The sequence below is a fragment of the Corvus kubaryi genome, unplaced genomic scaffold (genome assembly GCF_017639235.1).
Source record: "Corvus kubaryi isolate FWS band 111438036 unplaced genomic scaffold, C.kubaryi_AGA036_p1.0 37219, whole genome shotgun sequence".
Classification (NCBI taxonomy): domain Eukaryota; kingdom Metazoa; phylum Chordata; class Aves; order Passeriformes; family Corvidae; genus Corvus; species Corvus kubaryi.
The window spans coordinates 33,136-53,911 of record NW_024581062.1 but is presented as its reverse complement, the minus strand read 5'-3'; the positions used below and the strand labels follow the sequence as shown (position 1 = coordinate 53,911).

The 20,776-nt window shown below is 55.1% G+C and overlaps 1 protein-coding gene across 4 annotated transcripts in view; it reads left to right on the top strand.

The window, feature by feature from the left end:
- The window catches only part of MYRF (myelin regulatory factor), a 44,262-nt gene that overhangs the window by 2,161 nt on the left and 21,325 nt on the right, over positions 1 to 20,776 (top strand). For 3 of the 4 annotated variants that reach the window (XM_042022607.1, XM_042022608.1, XM_042022606.1), the window contains exons 1-4: positions 3,639 to 3,672; positions 15,490 to 15,577; positions 16,322 to 16,648; positions 19,176 to 19,237. In XM_042022607.1, the coding sequence (XP_041878541.1) occupies positions 3,645 to 3,672; positions 15,490 to 15,577; positions 16,322 to 16,648; positions 19,176 to 19,237 (505 nt within the window). In that variant the 5' untranslated portion in view covers positions 3,639 to 3,644. Of the gene's footprint in view, positions 1 to 3,638; positions 3,673 to 15,489; positions 15,578 to 16,321; positions 16,649 to 19,175; positions 19,238 to 20,776 lie in introns of those variants that run through there. The other variant, XM_042022609.1, reaches the window with a different exon arrangement.

Sequence of the window (20,776 nt, the reverse complement as noted above, 5' to 3'; positions counted from 1 at the left end):
TCCTCTCTCTCTTTCCTCCTCTCTCTCTTTCCTCCTCTCTCTCTTTCTCATTTTTCCTCCTTTCTCCCCCTTTTCCCTCCTTATTTTTCCCTCTTTTTCTCTCTTTCTCTTGAATCAAAACCATCCCATCCCTGTAAAAATCCAGGATCAAGGAAACTGTGCCTGAAGGATATTTCTTACCCTCAGCTATAAAATCCTTCTTCAAACCTCTCTGAGCCGAATATTCCATGGAGCACAACTTTGTTTGGGCAGCTCAATCCCTTTCCCGCTGTTATTCCAGAGCATCTGTCCCAACATGGAGCTGGGGAGGGAGAAGGGAAGAGGAGAAAGTTTTACCACCAGGAATTGCTGCTCAGTTTTTCCCTCTTGTGCCTGGTTTAATTGTGGTGCTCCAAGGAATTCTGAGGCCAAACTGATCCTCTGGTTTTTTGGGAGTGAAGGTCAGGGCCTTAAGTCACGGCGCAGAGTTGGATTTACTCTGGAATCTGGCCCTCCTGAGGAATTAATGGTTTCTGGATGTGGTGAACAATAGATCTGTTGGAATTTAATAATTTACAGGAATAAATTAATTATCCCATCACTCCTTTAAAATTTATCTGTGGATTCCCATCCTGAGGAAATCATTTTCCAACCTCTTTTTCTCTTGGAGTGAAATACTTTGTTCTTCTCACAGATCATCCCATCCCTGAAGAGATTTCTTCCTGCAGGCTGAGAACCCTGGAATAATTTGGGAATTCTCATTCCTTTGCTTGACTCTGGTTATCCCAGGATCTGAGCCTGCTGTAAGCAATCCCGGAAAATTTAAGAGGAATCCCTGAGCCCTCGGTATTTCCCAGTGTCAGACAAGGATTAACCAGGCTCCTCATGGAGACTCTTGGGAGTGGGGGCTGTGCTGGTGGAGCTGTGGAAGAATCCGTGCCTGTGGTCGTTCCAAATCCTGGAATTTGGCTGGAATTGGTGGCTGGTCCCATCCACAGAGCCAGGCTTGTTTTGGGAAGTGAGCGCTCCCAAAATCTTAGGTCTGATTGGTGCCTCCGGTTTTCCTGGCTGTGAGAGATGGGCCTGGATTTCCCTAAGTTTTCCTTGGGCAGGATTTCCTTGTGTTCCTGAATATCCTTTGTTTCCCTGGGTATCCTTTGTTTCCCTGGGTATCCTTGTTTCCCTGGATATATTTCTTTCCATGGATGTCTTTGTTTCCCTGGGTATCCTTGTTTCTCTAGATATCCTTGTTTTCCTGGATCTATTTACTTCTGTGGCTATCCTTGTTTCCCTAGGGATCCTTGTTTTCCCAGATATCCTTATTTCTCTGGAATATGGCTGGCTGCTCTTTGAGGGTGAGATCTGAGGTGTGTGAGGATGGAGAAGCAGAAAAATGATGGGAAAGATCGCAGGCTTTGCTCTGGTGTTTGGGATGGGCTGGGGAAAAGCCTCTGAGGGAGAAGATGGATTGGGAATAACTTCACGCTCTCCTGGGATGAAGGTGCTGGGAATGCAATCCTGGATTTCCATATTGAGTGTCCTCAAACTGGGCTTCTCCCACGTTTGCAAGATCCTTGCTGTCCTGGTGCTCTCAGGCACGTGGTGGAAGTTTTGGGATTGTCCTGTGCAGGGCCAGGAGTTGGACTTGGATGATCATCATGGATCATCCCTTCCCACTCAGGAATCTTCCCAAACTCCGTGGTTTGTGTTAGCACAGTTGATCCGTGTGTTTGGAGGCGCCCAGGACCATCCTGCCGAGGAGAGCTCAGGCACAAGTCCTGGAGCAGCGAGCGTGGGATGCCAGGGGGTTCTGGCAGCGGAGGGGAAGGAGCTTTCCATGGGTTTGGGAGTGTTGCTGGAGCGTTTGTGTTTGGATTCGAAGGGAAAGGAGGGAGTTGACAGCATCTGACCCTTGGCTGGCATCCTGCTCCCAACCTTTCCCTTGCTCCCGCCCGCCCCTGCCTCAGGGAAACGCTTACGCCACGGCTCAGCTATTTGGGATCCCTCTCCCGGCTAATTTATGAGATAAGGGCTCGGGGAAGAATGTACAGCGGGAAAGATGTGCGGAGCGGGGCCGGCGGGGGCTGGGGAGCGGGAATTCGGGAAAGGAGCAGAGAAAGGAGAGCGAGCGCTGGAAGTTTGGCGGGTTTGGGGTCGAGGTGGAGCTGGGAAAGACAAGAGTTGGGTCAGCAGAAGGGGAAGATTTCCATGAGGATTATCCAGCAGCTCCACAGGTTTTCATGGAGCACAAGCGGCTGGAGCACTGGGAATGTTGTCTGTGGAGCAGGGGTTGTGGGGCTGTGTGTGCACAGGAATCTCTGAGCTCGGGGCGAGCGGGGCTGGATGGTTTTGCCTATGGGAATGTTTGGAGATGTATGCTCATGGAATCCTGGAATGGTCTGGGGGAGAAGGGACCTTAAGGATCATCCAGTCCCACATGGGCAGGGACAACTTCTACTAGCCCAACTTGCTCCAAGCCCTGTCCAACCTGGCCTTGGGCACTTCCAGGGATGGGGCAGCTACAGCTGCTCTGGGAAATCCATTCCAGGGCCTCACCACCCTCACAGGGAAGGATTTCTTCCCAGTATCCTGCCTAAACCCGCCCTCTGTCATCCACAACTTCTCTGGACAACCTGTTCCCATGTTCCTGGTGCTGGTAACACTCCTGGTGATTTTGATTATGGAGCACTTGGCGCCTGTGAGGAGGAAGTGTCGCTCTGCAGGAAGAGGTCTGGAGCATTTCCCTGTTTTCCTTGGATGAAGGAATATAAAATGCTGGAGCTGAGGCCGTGAGGTGACGCCAGGACAGCTGGGATTGTCCCTTGTCTGCCGTGCTGTGCCATAAGGGGGATTTGGTGGTGGTGGGAATGACTGGAGAAGGAATTTGCTGGTCAGACTACTGCTGGTGTAAACCAGTGTATCCACGAGAATCCAGGGACTGCTCCCAAGTCTTCCTGTTGCTTTGGGATGTCTTGAGGCCGGAAACTGGGAGCAGAAAGGGCAGGAGGACAGCAGAGCCTGGGGGGGGGGTCTATCGTGGTGTCCCGTGTTTTAGGTTCCTGGGCTTGACATAGAAATGCAACTACATGGATCAGGACATCACTTTTCTTGGAATGCCTTCAAAAAATGGCTGTTTTGGGGCTTCCTGCTCAGTCTTCACCCTCTGCCTGCCCCCAAATCCATCTCCAAGCCCTGATGCTGGAGAGAGCCTTTCCCACGCGGAGCTGCCGTGGCAGGGGGAGAACACCTTGGAAAAGCCCAACGTGACGCCTGCCGGGGGGCTCCCGGCTGCGGGAGGAGCGGCTCGGGGACGCGGTGGCGGCGCAGGTGACAGTCACTGCGGGGCCTGGCTGGTGCCGTGGGAAGGTAAGAGGCTTTGCTCGGAGTTCTTTGGGAGCCGGGAGTCAGCCCGTGCCGGAGTGGGCCCGGGGAAGCTGGTACAGCACAAACACATGACCATCCCTGCGGGTAATCCCCTCGCGGTCCCAAATCCCAGCGCGGAGCAGCGGCCGCCCGGCCGCCTCCCCGGCCCTCCCACTCTTCCCGGAGGGAATAGAAAAACCAGCAGGCAGCGGCAGCCCCGGGAGCTGGAGGAGCTGAGCTCAGGGAATAATGACACAGGGAGAGAGCAGGGATACGGCGGGAGCTTGACATCGGCTCTCACCATGCTCAGGATGCGCTGGATCCGAGCAGGTAACGGCATGGACCCCCCAGCCCTTCCGTGGCTTGCCTTGCTTTCCCCTCTGCCTCTCCATCTCTCTTCCCAGTGGGATTGTTCCCTGGTTCTCCTCTCTCTTCCCTCTGTTGGAAGCTTCCCTGCCCACCTGGCTTGGTCAGGTGACATGAGGATGCTGCTGAGTCCAGCTCCATCCCAGGGCCTGAGCAGAGCAAGGAAGAGACAAAAACATTCCCTTGAGCTCATCACCACACCCAGGTGGCATTCCTGGACACTGGGGGCAAGCTGCCATGTCCATCCCAGCAGGAGATTCCTGGAGTCTTCAACCAAAGGATTCATCCTCGCCCGCTCCTCAGGGAAAGGCTGGTGCCAAACGCTGCTGCTTCTGGCATGGTCTTGTGATGGTTGTGCTGGCGCTTCTCTCTCCAATTTCCCCAAAACTCCTCTATCCTGGATCCCACAACTCCTTTATCCTGGGAAAAGAGCAGGAGACATCCAGGTGAAGTAAGGCCAGAGAGCTGTTCATGGGAGGATGGATCCCTAAAGTCCGATAAAGGGCGGGTTGGAATTTGGAAAGGTGATGTCAGCACAAGGCTCCGTGAGGAGGAACTTTGCCTGGATAACGTCCTGGATAATGCCCCTTCCATAGTTTGGTGCCCTGGGAGCAATGCCTGGACGCAGACAGGGAGAAGCTTCAGGAAGAGGTGGCAGTCAGGGCGGGTTCGAGGGAGTCATGCTGGAGGTGTGCCCAGGATGGAAACGGTGACACAGAGATCCGGCTGGGCCTGTGCGTGGGATGGGGCGTGGAAGGGCTCCTGCATGCAGGGATATGGGAAACGAGTCTTGGTCAAGGAGTAGCCTTGGGATGCTGGATGGGCAGGTTTCCCTCCTCTCCCTCACCCTTCTCAGCGAGGGCCCTTCCAGGACAGAGTCATCCCAGCTGCCAGAAAGAGGGAATTAAATGGCTCCTAGGCATGGTTATTTCAAAGAAGAGAGATGGGATCCTGCTCTGCTTTCCCTCTCCTGGTTAGGGGCCTCATGGATTCCTCCTGGTGGGAACGGCTGGAGTGATCTGGTGGTGAGGGTGGTGGAACAGCTTGCCCAGAGAAGCTGTTTGTCCCTGGAAGTATCCAAGGCCAGGTTGGACGGGGCTTGGAGCAGCCTGGGGTAGTGGAAGGTGTCCCTGCCCATGGCAGGGGGTGGATGATCCTTACAGTTGCTTCCACCCCAAGCCATTCCAGAACTCCATGATGTGGAGCTGGGAGCTGTGCTAGGAAGGTGCAAGTGAACCCTCAGCGCTTCCCAGCCCATGCCTTGGCATCCCTCCCCTGTATCCCAGCCTGGGGATGGCGTTGTTCCGGCACAGCTTGGCCGCCCTTGCCGGGGAACCCTCCTGCCTCTTCCCAGTGGTGTCGCTGATTGGACTTTGCACTCTCCGATAAGAATCCCGGAACACTGAATGTGCCTGAGGAATGATTAACCAGCGTGTGCCGTGCCAGAGGACAAGGGAGCAGCTGTGGCTGGAGACACAGACAGGAACGGCCTCGTGGCTTTTGGGGCCGAGCCGGCGCTTTCCGGGTGCCCATCCCATGCTCCAGCATCATTCAGGAGAGACAACCCTCAGCATGGGGCATTCCAGAGGGATACCAGGACTAGGGATGGACAGACAGGGATGAGACAGTGGCAGAGAGCAGGGGAGGTGTCCTGCTGCTGTGGAGGGAAAATGGGAGCTCAGAAGTGCAGGGTGGATTGATCCCTGGAAGTGTCCAAGGCCAAGTTGGACAGGGTTTGGAGCAAGCTGGGCTAGTGGAAGGTGTCCCTGCCCATGGCAGGGAATGGAGCTTGGATGAGCTTTAAGATCCCTCCCAACCCAAACTACTCCAAGATTCCATGATTGGACATCACTCTTGGCTATCCGATGGCTCCCACTTAAATTTTCATGGATATATCCTTTTATTCCACCCGAACTGGCATGCTTGGCATGCCCCTGCTTATCCAGCACACCTTCCTTCTCCCCATTCTTCCTGCACAGAAGGACATGGAATCATGGAATGCTTTAGGTTGGAAGGAACATTAAAGATCATCCAGTTCCACCCCCATCCATGGCATCTTCTCCCTGATCCGGTGGTGGTGGATGATGTGGCAGCCCAGGATCCCGCACTCCTGCCAGCTTCCAGCGGCACCTGGAGCGCGTTCAAGGCATGTTTGGAGGAAAGGCCTCCTTCCCGAGGGAAAATGTAACGTGACACTCAGCGTCCACCACTTATCTCACTGAACTTTGGCTGCTTTGGGGCAGTTACTCCAAACAGGGAGAGGGAAATGTGGGAAGAGTGGCCAGGCCTGGCTGCTAACGGAGCAGGCGGAATTGTTGTGGAATGAGAGCGAACACTTGTGGATTTCCCTGGGTTTTGGGGTGGTGGGGAGGAGAACTGGTTGGAAAAGCCAAGGCTGGAGTTCTAAACAGCCTTGGTGTGCTCGGATCCAGCCTGGGTGTGAAAACCAGGCATTAACCCCAGGCTGGGGTTGTTTGGATTTTCCGGTTTTTTTCCATAGAGTCTTTGGTATCACCCCAACTTTGCTATGGAGTGGCAAGTTGTTCTGGTTTTCCTACCCAAGCAGTTTGGTGGGGAGGAGACAGTGCAGAGGGCATGGGATGGGCATGGAACAGGATTTGTGGAAGACTCAGGTGGGATTTCCAGAGAACTGGAGGTTTCTTCCATTGATTTACAGAATTCTGGAATGGTTTGGGTTGGAAGGGACCTTAAATCCTGTGTTGTTCCATGGGCAGGGGCACCTTCCACTATCCCAGGTTGCTCCAAGCCCCATCCAACCTGGCCTTGGACACTTCCAGGGATTGGGACATCCACATCATTTATGACTTTTAATCCCAAGTGCCGATTGCTCGAAATCCAGATAAACAGGGAAGCAAGCATCTTATCAGCCTGCTGGATCTTGGCTAATCTCCTGTGTTATGACAAGCCAGGGTTTATGGTCATTGATTCATGGAAGCACTAAAAAGGGCGCTTTGACTTCACTGGGAATAAAACACCTGCTTAAGTAAAGGAAAACGTGGAAAACGGAGCCTTGTAAGGGCCATCAAACCATTTTGCAGTTGGCTGCTTGCTGATAATGCGGTCAGTGCTCCTCTCCTGAACAGAAATGGGGTTTTCCCGGATGAGATCCCATCCATCCCAAAATCCGAGGAGGTCTGGGCAGGGGGGAATCCTACCTGTCCGTGTCCCCTCTGTCCTGTCTTGTTCTAATGCAGTTTTTGGGAAGGGGTGTTGGAATGGAGAGCTGGATGTGTAGTGAAGGCCAAGCTCGGATTGGACGGGGCTTGGAGCAGCCTGGACTAGTGGGAGGTGTCCCTGCCCATGGAGAAGGTGGGACTGGATGATCCTTAAGGTCCCTTCCAAGCCAACCCATGCCGGGTGGTAAATGATGTTCCACAACTCGACCTCACGGTGTTGAGGAGCCAAAAGGATACAGGGAAACAGCCCTGTGAGGACCTGCAGGCTGGGAACAGCTTTCCCAGCCTGGGATGAGGAGCTTGGGTGCTGGAAGTTGTGCCGGTGTTCTCAGGAAGAGGACCTGGACAAACTCAACCCAGTCCAACGGGATGGGCTGTGGAATGTCAAGGTAGGGACCTTTCCTACTGCCTGGTTTTTAAGCACACGGAGTGTGGCTCTGGACATCCAAGGGGCGTCTGTGGATGCAACAGGCCAGGAGTGATCACTGAGAGGGATTTTTACAGGATTTCCAACCTGTAAAAAGTTGGATTTAAGTTGGAAAACCCTGCAGGATGATGGAGTCCAACCATTCCCCATTCTCATGTCGTTAAGGTGTTTTTCCCCCATTGCCGGTTGTGTTGCAGCAGGGATGAACTCCCAAGGTTTTTTCCCACTGCCACAGAGAGTTCATCCATGAGATTGAGGTCACCATCCCTGTTTTGCCAGGAGAAAAAGGCTTTGCCACCTCTTCCTTTCTTGTATCCATATAATCCCTTGAACAGGCGATTGAACAGAAACAAGAGGCCGGGAGTCTTGGGAATTTCTTTCACCCCACGTGGGCAGAGATCATGGAATCATTTAGGTTGGAAAAGCCTTCGGTGATCGAGCCCAACCATTCCTCCAGCACTACCAAGACCACCACTATCCCCAAGTGCCACATCCACACGGATTTTAAATCCCTCCAGGGATGGGGACTCCACCACTGGAACCTGTTCCAGAGCTTTACAGCCCTTTCCATGAAAGAATTTTCCCTAATATCCAGCCTAAACCTCCCCTGCTGCAATTTGAGGCCGTTTCCTTTTGTCCTGTTCCGTGTTTCTTGGGAGCAGAGCCTGACCCCCACCTGGTTCCTGTCAGGGAGTTGTGGAGAGCAAGAAGGTCTCCCTGGAATGTTTTTGGCCCAGGTCCCTTCCTGAGGGTCTCTGCTAGGAAAATCCTTGTGCCTGGCATTTAATTTGGAGACAACTCATTCCTGCCTTCCCAAGCGACCTCCTTGTCCTCTCCTCCCCATGCCACATCCTCGAGCAGCGTGCCAGGCACCTTCCCTCTGGATTTGGGCCTCTCCAGCCAGCCCAGCGCTTTGAAGTGATCCCGGGAACACCCAGGGAGCACGCGGGATGGACGGGATCCAAGCAGCGCATTTGGTATCTCGGCTGTATTGTCTGGGAAGTGTTTGCTAAATCCCTGGAGCAGGAAATATGTTTCAAGATGGCTCAGAGTTGGTCAGAAAAGTCAAACAAGGTTTTTTTTCAAAAAGGAGAAACCTCAGTTCGCTGTGAAAAGTGGATGTGGGAAGAGCCGGCATGGAAGTAATCCCTAGGGAATTTTGGGGTTTCAATAATGAGTTCAATTGCGTAAAATCCCGGAATGGTTTGGGTTGAAAGGGGGACCTTAAGGACCATCCAATTCCACCCCCTGCCATGGGATCATGGAGGCAGAAATGACAGCCCTGGACCTGTCCCACTTCTCTTGGTTGTGTTAGATCCTGGGAAAAGTGGGATCCTCCTTAGGAGCTTTGTGCCACATGGCTTTGTGATTTTCTTAGGAGACAATTCCGGAGCAAACGTCCCAGCTCTGTGAGCAGCAGGAAAACCCTGGTGATCCAGTGCTCCTCCTCGTGAAAGATCTGTGGTGGTTGCACAAAACTTGGGATGGCCCTTCCCAAGCCCTGGAAAAAGTCCCATCTAGATAAATGGCTCTGCTTTTTCCTCCCAGTCTCCTCTGGAGGTTGTCCAGCCTGGACAGACCTTGGTGCCTCCCAGTTGGAAGGGAGGGAACGATGTGTCCGATCTGGACGCGGTGTTCCTGGCGATGCTTGGCTGCCTCTGCTCCTGGATCCTGGTGCTGTTCCATTCTTGATCTCCCTCCCTAAGGATTGTTTCGTGCTGGGGGGGAGCCTCCAGGAGAGGCAGCACCGCCCTAAATCCTGAGTTATCCTGAGTTCCCCGTGTGTGTGGTGTGGATGTCTTAGAATTGGGCTGATCGTGGCTCATCCTGGATCTCCAAATTCCCTAAGAGCTTTTCCACAGGGTTGCCCTGCAGCGAGGTCAGTGTCCAGGGATGCATCCCTGAGTTCTTTCCTTGGAAGTAGCAGAGCAGCAGGAACACAACTCTGCCACCTACTTTGTCAGCTCCTTGTGCTTCCCTGAGTGTTCCCTCTCCCGGTCACTGCCAAGCATGGGAAAGTTCTGGGCAGCTGGATCAAGTCTCTGCTTGGTGCTGGTATGTAGCTGCTAATTAACATTATTAATTTTTTATCCATTCTGGGGATAATTCACTCTGAGGGAATGGTGTGGGATATGGACATGGACCTTCACCACCATGGCAGCGTCCAGGAGCTCATCCACGTCGTGTTATCCTATGGAAAATGTCCCTCCTGTCCCCCCAAAGTTGCAATCTGGATGAAACAAGGTCAGGTGAGGCATCTCAGCAGAAGGGATCCTCAGGAGCTTTTCCCCATCCCTGTTGTCCCCAGGGATGAGGCCCTGGCCTTGTGCAGCGCGAGCCGCCAGATGAAGTGGCCTCCTCCGGTCCTGTTGTCCCTGCTCCAACACCCTCATCCCGGGAAGGGAGATAAAGGCGTTGTCTCCAAACAAACAGGGCAATGTGCCCCCCTGGGCAGGCACCTTGGAGCCTCCCAAATGGAGCCGCTGTTCCTGCCCTCGGAGAGCATGAATGGACAAGCGCGGCATTGACGGCCGCGGGGACAGGGACAAACGCGCCTCTGTGTCCCCTCTCACACCTTCCCCTCCTCCTCCGCGGCCCCCGTTCTCCCAGGACAATGGCTCCATCCATGCCAAGGTTCACAGCTGGCAAGGGCGGGGGAAAGGCCAGGACAAGGGTGGGGAGCTGCCAGGAGAAAGGGATGCAGGAGGGAGAACGGCTCTGGTGAGGGGAGATGGGAGATGGGGAAATTCCAGGAGGGTTGGAGGAGAGAAGGTGCTCAGGAGGGCTCAGGGAAGTTTGGGAGGGAGGAGCATCCTTTCTGCCTCCTTTTCCTGCAGAGCTTCCCAAGGAACATGCCCATGGCATGCCATGGCACAGCAGGGAAATTTCCTCTGGCTTCTCACGCTTCCTGTGCCTTGGGATGTCTCCCACCTACACTCTGTCCTCTTGGGAATGGGAATGGAGAGAGGGTGTTATCTCCTTATCCCTGAGCTTGGGGTGTTTCCCAGGGCCTTGTCCACCTCATCCAAAGGTGCTTTTGCCAAATGTGTTAATCTGTGGATGTAAGCTAAGGAATTGTGGGATCATGTAGGAGCAGAGGGAGCTTTCCAGGGAACAGGGGGATGCTGCTCCCTCTGGACACTGGGTGTTCAGGGAATCCTGGAATGGTTTGGCTTGGAAAGCACCTTAAAGATCATCCAGTTCCAACCCTGGAACTTCCCACCAGGCCAGTCCATTATTCCGAGTGTTTTGCCTCTGGAGCTGGCTCACTGTTATCCGGGTTGATGCTCCACAGTCTCCCTGGACACCCTGTAATGCTCTTTATTCCCTGAGTCTGGGGGTTTGGCTAAATCCCACTGGCCTGGATCCCTATCCCTGATCCCTACTTTTCCTGCATCCTGCCCTGCCTGCCATGGGATAGTTTCTCTAGGAATGCAGAGGGGTTGGATGTGGGAGCAGGGATGTTGGCTGGGAGCTCACCAAGAACTCCCAGGAAGGAGAGGGTCAGGTGCAGGTGGGCTGGGAACAATCCTGGCCCCTCCGTGGAGAAGGTTTGGTGGGATGTGTCTGTTCCAAGCCCATATCCATTGCTCTGTTCATCAGTTCATTTTAATTCCATGGCACCCAAATTCTCACGAATCCCCAAATCCTTAGCCCTCAGTTTGGTGTTCTCCTTGGGATCTTATCCCACGGATCCCAGAGCTCATCCTTGGCTGTGTTTTTGGCGTGGAATTCGGTGGAATGTGGACCTTGGGTTTTCTGCTCCAGCACAAAACAGGGGATGCAGGAGTTGCCCCATTGCTTTGGAGGGACAGGGCTGTCCTTGGGGATGGGCTGGCAAGGGAATGTCCCCGGGATGGGACACAGGGGGTGGCTGAACCTCAGCATTGCCTGGGGCAGTCCCACCTTTTGTGATGGGAAGGGACACAGGCCGGGTTGGGATGTGCAGGGAGGAAAGGTGTCCTAATCCAAAGGAAACTGCTCAAGGATGACATTCCTGGGGGGTGGGGCAAAGGATGACAGTAATGAGGTGAGGAGGGGCTGTGGTTCAGGGAAAAGGCCTGGGATCCCTTGGAAATGCCTTGGACAGCCAGGACTTCACTCCCGGGTGGTCTTTGGGGAGCTGTGGGAGCGCTGGCTCCGTGTCCCACTCAGGTTACAGGAGCCCCTTTTGGGGGCTGGTTATCATCCCAGTCAGGTAATAAAGAGCATTAATTAATCAGGAATGCTGGGCCGGGATTCAGGGGGAGCCAGGGGCTCCTCCAGGGTCACTGGAGGGGATGGGAGCAGCCCAGGGTTGGGCACGTGGGGCAGTAGGGACATCATCCCGCTGTTCCTTATGGAAGCAGCTGTGTCCAGCTGTGCGGCCCAAGTCTCTGGGTTTTCCGTGGAGGCAGGCATGGGAGGGACGCTATTCCCAGCTGGAGAGGCTTCTCCCTGCGTGGCAGAGCCATCCAGGATGGGAAGAAGCTCCGAAGCCAAGCGCTGGCCCCGCGGCTCCCCGGGCTTAGGCGGTGTTTGGTTTGTTTGCCACGGCCCGGATTCCTGGTGCTCGCCGTGAGGCCGGCAGCCAATCCCCCCGGGCCGAAGGATAAACACGGCAGGAGGGAGAAGGGGGTGAGGAGCGGCGCGGGGCCCCGGGAATGTGCCGATGCTGCAGCCTGGCTTGGGGATTGCACAACCAAGCCCTGCTGCATGGACACAGGGATGAGCCCAGGGATGTGCCGCGGCTCTCCGCCTCGGCGGGCACCGGCACTGCTGCGGCATCCCAGGTGATTCCTGGTGGAGCTTCGTGCTGTGCATCCTGCTCATCCATGTATCCCACTGGAGGACCACTAGGAGAAGGGACCACATGGAACCAGCAGCTCCTGGGGTCTCCTGATCCTATTCCACTCTACACCAGTTTGGATATTTTATCACCTCCCGGGCTGTTCCATGCCTCAGTTTTCCCTGAAAATTCTCCGGTACGTGGCTCCAATGGCACTGGGAAGCTCTGGGCTTGGCACAGCCTCTTCTCCTCCTCCTCCCCCCCCGGTGTCCCCCCACCCTTGGCCGATGTTCCCCAGCCCCTGCGGAGCGCTGACCTCGTCGTCATCTCCAGCTTCCCACATCTGGTTCATGTTAGCGCGGGATGAAGTTCCCGGGATGAAGTTCTCCAGCTCTCTCCCTTCCTCCCACCCCCAGGTGACCCAGGCCAGGATTAGGGGTGATTTGAAGACAGGCAACAGAGTAGGAATTGAAGAGGGAGGGGGGACTGTTATAAATAGAAATTCCATAAACTTCTCAGCCTATCACTCCAGGAGAATTCCGGGTTAAATCCCTCAGACCTGTAAATATGACAATTCACGGAGGCCAGGCTCCGTTAACTCTTTCCAAGCCCTATGGCCCTGTGCCCACCTCTGGGAGCACCCAAAACCGGGACAAGGAGCCAGGAAGGTGCCAGCAGGAGGGACGAGCCAGTGGGAGCAGGGAGGAGGCGGCGGGGCGGGAAGCACCTCCACTGGGACGTGTTTGGAGGTTTGGGGAAGGCAGAGAAAACCAGTCCAAACATTGGGATTCCTGGCATTCTCACATGTCCGGGGGCCTCAGCCCGCCCGGCTCTGCTCACGAGGAGGGTGCTGAGGGTTTAACTTCTCGTTCTTCAGGCAGAGATTGGGGTTTTTTTGGGATCGCCACAGCTCTTTTCCCAGGGAAGGGTTGGAAAGTGGAGCGGTGACATGGTGGGAGAGCAGGGTGACAACGCCAGGGACAGGAGGAGGACGGGACGCAGGGACCTGGCAGATTTGGGATGGATGAGCTCAGAGCTTCCCTGGGCTCCTTCATCTCTCCTTGGCCAGGATGAGATGCAGGAGCCTGTCCTGTGCGGAGCCATGTGGGTGTTGAGCTTCCCTCTTTGGTGGCTTCCCGCTAATCCCCACTTGGGAGGGGGAGGGAATGCCGGTGCCGTTGGGATCTCGTGACTATGGAGCAGTATTAACTTCTAATTAATCACCTAAGCTGGCTTTGGTAAGAGCCCGGCTGCATGGAAGCTCCGGGCGGTGGGACATTCTTTGTCCCTGCCCTGATATCCCTGGATTTGTGCAGATCCCACTGTCCTGGAGCAGAGGAAGGTCCTTTATTTCTGGTGGGCAGCCACATCTCCCCTCCGGCCCCGACGCACCTCTCGCGTCACCGCGCTTATCTCGCCCTCCTCAAGGTGACTTCAAGGAAGCAAAGGAATCCTGGAATGGTTTGGGTTGGAAGGACCTTAAACCTCATCCAGTTCCACCCTCTTGCCATGGGCAGGGACACCTTCCACTAGCCCAGCTTGCTCCGAGCCCTGTCCAACCTGGCCTGGAACACTTCCAGGGATGGGGCAGCCACAGCTTCTCTGGGCACCCTGTGCCAGAGCCTCAGCACCCTCAGAAAATAGGGCAGCGTAGCATCCCGCTGTCTACAGAGGGCTTCTCATCCTTTCTGGATGGTTTCTGGGCTCCTCTTCCACCACAGAGGAGCTCATGGAGTTTGGAGGTCTGAGGGAAACCTGCTGGGGTCAGACTTTCCTTGGACAGGCTGAGTCACAAAAATTGGCCGAGCACCCTATTTGCTGCTTTGATCATGGATCCCAACACCGAAACTTGGGATGAAGACAAGTTTCCTGATGGCCTCTGGGGCGGGTGTTTGCCAAAGGCATCCTGTGATTTATAGCCCAGGGTTTTTTTGGCCAAGAGGGAGGCAAAGGAGCAGGGGGAGGACTCCCACGCTCCTGGAGTGCTCATCCCTGGCAGGAGGTTTCGGGGATGTTATGGGATCACGGTGGGGGCCTGAAGAGGTGCCCTGGGAGATGTGCTTGTGGTGAAGTGTTGGGAGCAGGCTATGGCAGAGATCCTTAGGGATGAGTGAGGGACACAGGGATGGCCACCAGTGAGCTCCCATAACTCTGAGGACAACAGGGTGGAGCTATCACATCCCAGGAATTTCAGGAGAGGATGTGGCTGTCACAGTGGAGGGACACTGGGGTTTGCAGCTCCATATTGGAGGTGCTAGCACAGCTGGAGATCCCGGAGGCTCCGCCTGCTCTGACCTCTCCTCACCTCAGTGCTCACCTGGAAGCAGCATCATGTGGCCCTGCTCCAGATGGATCCCGTGTTCACATGGAAGAACATCCTCAGCCTGTCCCCCAAGTCCCCGGGCTCTGCCTCGGAGATGTCCCAAAAACGAGTGGTTACGCGGGATTTTCCCCGCCTCTAGCCAAGGTTTCTAAGGCAGAGATCCCTGTATCCACACACACCCTGTCCGCTTGGCAGAATTCCTAGCTGGATTTATTTCTGCCGATTTGCCTGTCTTGGTATGAAAGGGATTTGCAGAGGGAGAGCTGCAATTGGCCGGGGTGGGCTGGAGCCCCCCGGGCCGGCCTTTGCGGATCAGCGAGTGACCTTTCCCGGGAACGGGGGGATCTGGGGGGTCAGGGGCTTCTCCTGGGCTTTCACGTGGGGTCTTCCAGGATGGTCTTTCACCGACTTCCTTATCGGGGCCGGGGGAGTTGGATCTTCTCTTCCACTTTCTTGGCAGCGCCTTTGGCACCGCAAGCTGGCTCTGGTCCTGGTGGGCTCCGGACTCCCACTTGGGAGAGACAGATAAAGGAAGGATTTTCTGTCAACAAAACCCTGCCCAGCTTCCCTGGAACAGGGCAGGGAGGGAAGGAGGAGCCCTCTGGAGAAAGGACAGGGAAATCCACCTCCTGCCCATGGAGCAGAGGAGAGGGAGGAAGGTCGGGAGCTGATCCAGAGCTGCAGTGGAGAAATTCCAGTGTGTTCTGCAAAGGGAATCGTAGAATGTCCTGAGTTGGAAGGGATCCCGAAGGATCTGGTCCCCGCCATGTGTCTGTGTCCCTGCCCTGGCTTGTCCCACACGCCCCATCTCCCGGGATGAGGCTTTGCACTGGGAGGCAGTGGGTATGGACAGCTGGCGGTCCCGAAGGATCTGCTGATCCAGTGAGTGTCATCCCTGCCCAGGGCAGGGGGTTGGAATGAGGTGATCTTTAAGGTCCCTTCCAACCCATTCCATGACTCCATGATTCTCAGATCAGCTCCTTGACTCTGCAAGGGTCTCGTGGTGTTTCCAAGGCCCTTTCCTGTCCTTCTCCCGGCTCATGCTTCCACCTGCTCTCCCCTTCAGGCCACGACATTAATGGAGCTCTGGAACCATCCAACATCGACACCAGCATCCTGGAAGAGTATATCAGCAAGGAAGACTCTCCGGAGATGTAAGTGCTTCCCTTGCTCCACAGCAGGAGCAGTGTTCCCTGTGCTTTTCCTTGGAGAGATCCCAGAATCTTGGAATGGTTTGGGTGGGAAGGAGCCTTAAAGCTCATCCAGTTCCACCCCTGCCATGGGCAGGACACTGTCCACTATCCCAGGTTGCTCCAAGCCTCATCCAGCCTGGCCTGGAACACTTCCGGGGTGGGATAGATGGAGGTTCTCTGGGGAAACCTGTTGAGCAATTTCCAGCTCTGAAATTTGAGGAGTTGCTTAGAAATCACCTCTGTCCCTCCAGAGTCCTCCTGGATTGCTCTTTCCTCCTTTACCATCTCCAGCTCTTCCTGGCTTCCTACCCTTGAGTTTTCCCAGTCTCTTTTGTTTCCTCTCTTTATCCCCCTGAGGGCACCATAAACACTTTTCCTTAATCTGAGCAATAGGAACACAGGCCCCCGGAGCTCAGATTAAATCCCCAGGACTACACAAGGGTGGAGAAGGGAAGGATCTCCCTGCGTGTCCCAACTTTGGGAAAGAGGAGGGAGCAGACCTGGAGAGCACCAAGGGAATCTGGGAGCAGGGTGGGAGTGGGATCTTTGGCATAGCTGGTCTGTAAAGCATGGTGAGCAGATCCTGCTGGCTTCACATTCCTTGAGGTTGCTGTCCTGGGCACTTTAAAGCTTCCCAGGTGGATTTTGGACTCTTCCATCAGTCCCACTGACCTGTTCCCTGACGTTGTCCCATTTCTCCCTCAGCTGCTTCCCTGAGATCCCTGCTCCCGCCAGCTACGCACACCCCCAGCCCTCGAGCTCCGCCGGCATCCCCGCGCCTCCCGCCAGCTCCGTCAGCAGCGTGAGCAATCCCTCTCCCAGCGCTCCCCTCCACCTCCCTCCCGCCGGCAGCCAGCTCCCCATCCGGCATGGTCCTCTCCTGGCCAATCCCTGCGGAGCCGCCTACGGAGCTCACCTCAACTGCAACAACAACAATGGGATGGTGGTGCCCAAGGGCTTCCTGGGTGGCCACTGCCTGAACAACGTGGTCCCTCCAATCAAATCCGAGCCCAAGGCCTCCTATGCACCTGGGTAAGTGGGAATGGGATGGTGGGATGGGGGCGGGTGCTGGGATGGAGGCTCCTCCAGGCTGGTGGCATCTGGAGGGTCCCACGGAGCCGTGACCATTGGCAGCGTCCCTCGGCGGTAAGTCCTTGCTTTTGGACAAGTGGAGCTCCTGAAGCCTCCCAAAAGGTTTTTTGGGAACATCTCCCACACCATCGTAGAGTTCCGGATACCTGTGCTGGACATCTCCGAGTGGGAGAACATTTTGGAGCATTTTTTAAGGAGGAAGAGACACAGAATAAACTGGAACAAGACAAAAGTCAGTCTCCAGGACGGAATTCAGTCTCCAGGACGTTCCCATGAGTATCCCAAAGGATAGTTCACTGCACTGGACATGGAGATGTTCTTCTCCTGGCCTGATGCTGTAGATGCTCTGCTGCAGAGAAGGAAAAGATGGATCTGAGCCGGATGCGTCCTTTTCGACAAGCTCTGGGGAAGAGAAGGGGCAGGTTTTAGGATTCCTGATGGATCCAGCTGGAGAGTTATTCCCGAGAGGAGAAAGGATGTGGCTCCTGCTCTCTGGGCTGCAAGGAGGGGAATAGTCACATCCCAAGGTGCTGTGCTGTGCTCCAGCTGGGATCTTCAGCTGGTGGTGGCCCTGGACAGCCTTCTCCCATGGGATTATGGATGTAAGGACAGTGGGGCCAGGATGGCTCCAGGACTGGCTCTTCTCCCTCTGCTTTGTGCCCTCTAGCGTTGCCAGCAAGCACAACGAGGGGATTCCCAAATTTGGGAACACTCAGCCGATGAGTTCCACCCTTTGGATGAACTTGGAAAGGCCTCCCAGGAAGATAAAAACCCAAATCTGCCTTTACTTTATTCCCCGACCAGGGGGTTTTCCCTTGCAGTGATCCCAGAAGGATACCTGGAGCTTAGAGAGGGAATCTAAAGCCTGAAGTGATGCCTTGTCATGTCTGTGCACCTGGAATTCTGCAGGATGCCATGAGTAAGGATCATGCTTTGCTGTCAGAGGTGGAGACCTTGTTTGGATGGAGCTGAACTGGATCAGCTCTGATGGCAGCATTCCCTCAGCATCCCAGAATGACTCTTCCCCCTGTGCTAGGCTTTTCCCAGTGGAGGATCATGGAATGTCCTGGAAGGGGCACACAAGGATAATGGAGCCCAATTCCTGGCCCAAGGATCCCACCATGTGCACAGGGACATCGTGGTGGATGCCAACAAACCCTTGCCTTGGACTGGGCACATCCATGCTACCTCCCTGTGGGAATTCTGCAGTGTCCGCCTTTTCCAGCCTCCAGGATTCCCTGAATTGGGGTGTTCCCTGTTGTTACTGGCCCAAACGTGGCTTGCCGGTGCATAAATCCTGATAAATCCATAGGAAACACAGTAAGAGCTCAGATCCTGCATGGCAAGGAGCCTGGAAATAAGGCTGGGAAGAGATGCTCCAGCCAGGCATAGGAAGGGAATGATGGAAAGGTGCTCCAAGGGAAGGTGGAGGATGAGGGAAGTGTGGCGAGGGGTTTGTTGGGATCACCCTACCTCATCCCTCTCCAGCCACTGCTGTGTGCAACTTCCCATGGAGAATCCAGTTAATGGGCTTTGGGCTCCTCTGGTCCAGGAAGATTCTGTATCCTGGTTTCCAGCTGGAACTGTGGGTGTCGTCAGGAGCAGAGTTGGAGCAGTGTGTCCTCCTCAGTTTATTTGCTTTTCATCTGACTTTCATCCAAGAAGCACTGGGATTTGTCCGGGATTATTTCACATCAGTAAAGCTGATGGTGTAGGATGGGTGAATGGAGAATTCCCATGGAAAATGGGAATGTGACATGGTCTCCCTGCCTGTCCCTGCTGTGCCACCACACAGGACCTGGTCCTGCCGCCCTGAGCCATGGATGTGCTGGAAAAGGCAGCTGGGAGCTCCCACGTTTTTTTTGGATTGTGTTTCACAGTCAGGGCCAAATCCTGCTCCTGGTGACGTTGGAATAGATCCAGGGAGATACAGCAGGAGCTGTGATGGTGCTCAGGTTTGTACAGGCAAAATCCATCCCCTGGGCTTCCCAGGTCCCCCAGAGCCTCCTGTTTCGTAGGAGCATGGAATTGGTTGGGTGGGAAGGGACCGTAAAGCTCATCCAGTCCCAGCACTTGCCATGGGCAGGGACACCTTCCACTAGCCCAGGCTGCTCCAAGCCTTTTCCAGCCTGGTCTGGAACAGCTTCCTGGCATGGGGAGAGAGCTCCGTGCATTCCACTTGATCACTGACATTTCCCTGGGAAGCAGATAAGTTTCTGTTTGGCTTCTTTTCCCTGGAATTCTCACTGTCTGCTCGACAAAACGTCCCTATTCCCGAGCTCCAGTGGAAACAGTGACAGTGATGGCAATCCTGGCTGGACACACTCAGGGTGTCCAGGATCTGCTGCAGGCACACCTGGGATTCCTAGATGGATCCTGGAGGGTGCTTGGATCCAACTGGACCTCTTGGTCATGCTGGAAGCTGGATTAAAATGACTTTTCCTTCTCTTTTCCCATTGCTCCGCAGCACTTTGCCGGACTCTCCCCCGGATTCTGGATCGGAAGCCTACTCCCCTCAGCAGGTGAACGGTAAGTGCTTCAGAAAGGGAGAAGGGGAGAAGAAATCCTAATCCAAACCCCAAATCCAGCATCCACCCCCTCTTTATTCCGTGAAAGTGGTTGGCTCTGCAATCTTTATCAGCCGGGAGAAAACAGGCGGCTGCACTACGTGGGGAGATTATCAGTTAGTAAATATCCCTCGGCTTTCGCCCATTGTTCCACTCCCGGCTTTGGGAAAGGGGAGAGGGATCGGCACAGAAGGCGAGCTGGGAATCCGCAGACACGGAATCCGTGCTGGGAATCCGTGGGCGCAGGGAGATCGCGGCAGTGTGGCGGGCTGGGATGTGGAGCCTGCCATCCCCCTGGTCCTGCCCTCTGCCTCGGGAACACGGAGCGGGAGCGCGTCCCTGACATGGAGCCTGGCTCCGGGAAGCAGCCATGAACCTGCCGTTCTTCAGTAAGTTCCTTCCCAGCCTTTCCCTCCCTTCCAGCTGGTCCCCAGGATCTTCTGCTCAGGCTGAAATGGCACAGGGAGCTGGGACCCCCTCCAGGGTCACTGCCAGGTACTCCTGGCTTCCCCCAGGAAAGCCACCGAGCGTTGTTTGGTCCCTCTGGTGACCTTCACTGTTCTTCCATGGAAAAACTCCTTGGGAAGGAAGGAGGGAGGGTTGTCCTGGTCTCCCTTCCCCCTCGGCAGCAGCACCCTCTTCCCCAGGCTCCAGCCCAGTCTCCACCGGGAACAGCGCCTGCTCCTTTTTTTTTTTTTTTTTTTTTATGGAAGAGGTCAAGAGTTCTGTTTATCTTGCTAAAAAAAATCCCTGGAATTCCTCCTGGCCCTTCCTTAAATATAACAAAGAGGCCGGGTTGCTCACCATGGGGAGAACGGCTCTGGAGTGCTCGGAGCTCAGTTGGGAAGGAGAGGAGGCCCCAGAAGGCACCCACAAAGCTGGGATTGCATTCCTGGAGATGATTTTCCCTGGATTTGGGAACACCTTGGGCAAGCACATCACTTGCCTGTCCTTGGCCGGGCTGTCCCTGAGGCAGCTCCCAAAGGAGGGCTGGCCCAGGATTGAGCCTGGAAGGAAGAATCCAGCTCTATGTGTGTGGAAAAGGCACTGAGAGGTCCCAGCAGGAAGCAGAAAACCTTGGAAGGGAGCAGGATGGGTGGCAGCAGCCCTGCCCCGGCAGCCTTCAGCAGGAGGATCCAGCGCAACCATATTCCAGTTTTCCAAACCTTCCAACGGGAGGAGTTTTCCCACTCCTGTTCAAGCGCTTTGGCCTCGTTACTCAACCCCCTGCCTGGGTGTTCTGAGGCCAAAGTCCATCCAGCTCAGCCTGGAAAGATCCAACAGACCCTTCCCTGCCATCCCTCTCCATGTTCCCAGAGGCTGTGCCCGGCTTGGCCAGTCCCTGGATGCATTTTCCATCCAGTTTTCCACATTAGGGGGTGAAGAAGCTTTGTCTTGCATTTAAAATAAAGTCACTGTCCCTTCCCACCCCATGGTTCCCTCACGTGCCAGGAGTCAGTCCCTCGTTCCTGCCAGGATTGTGGTGTCCTGTGGGGACACC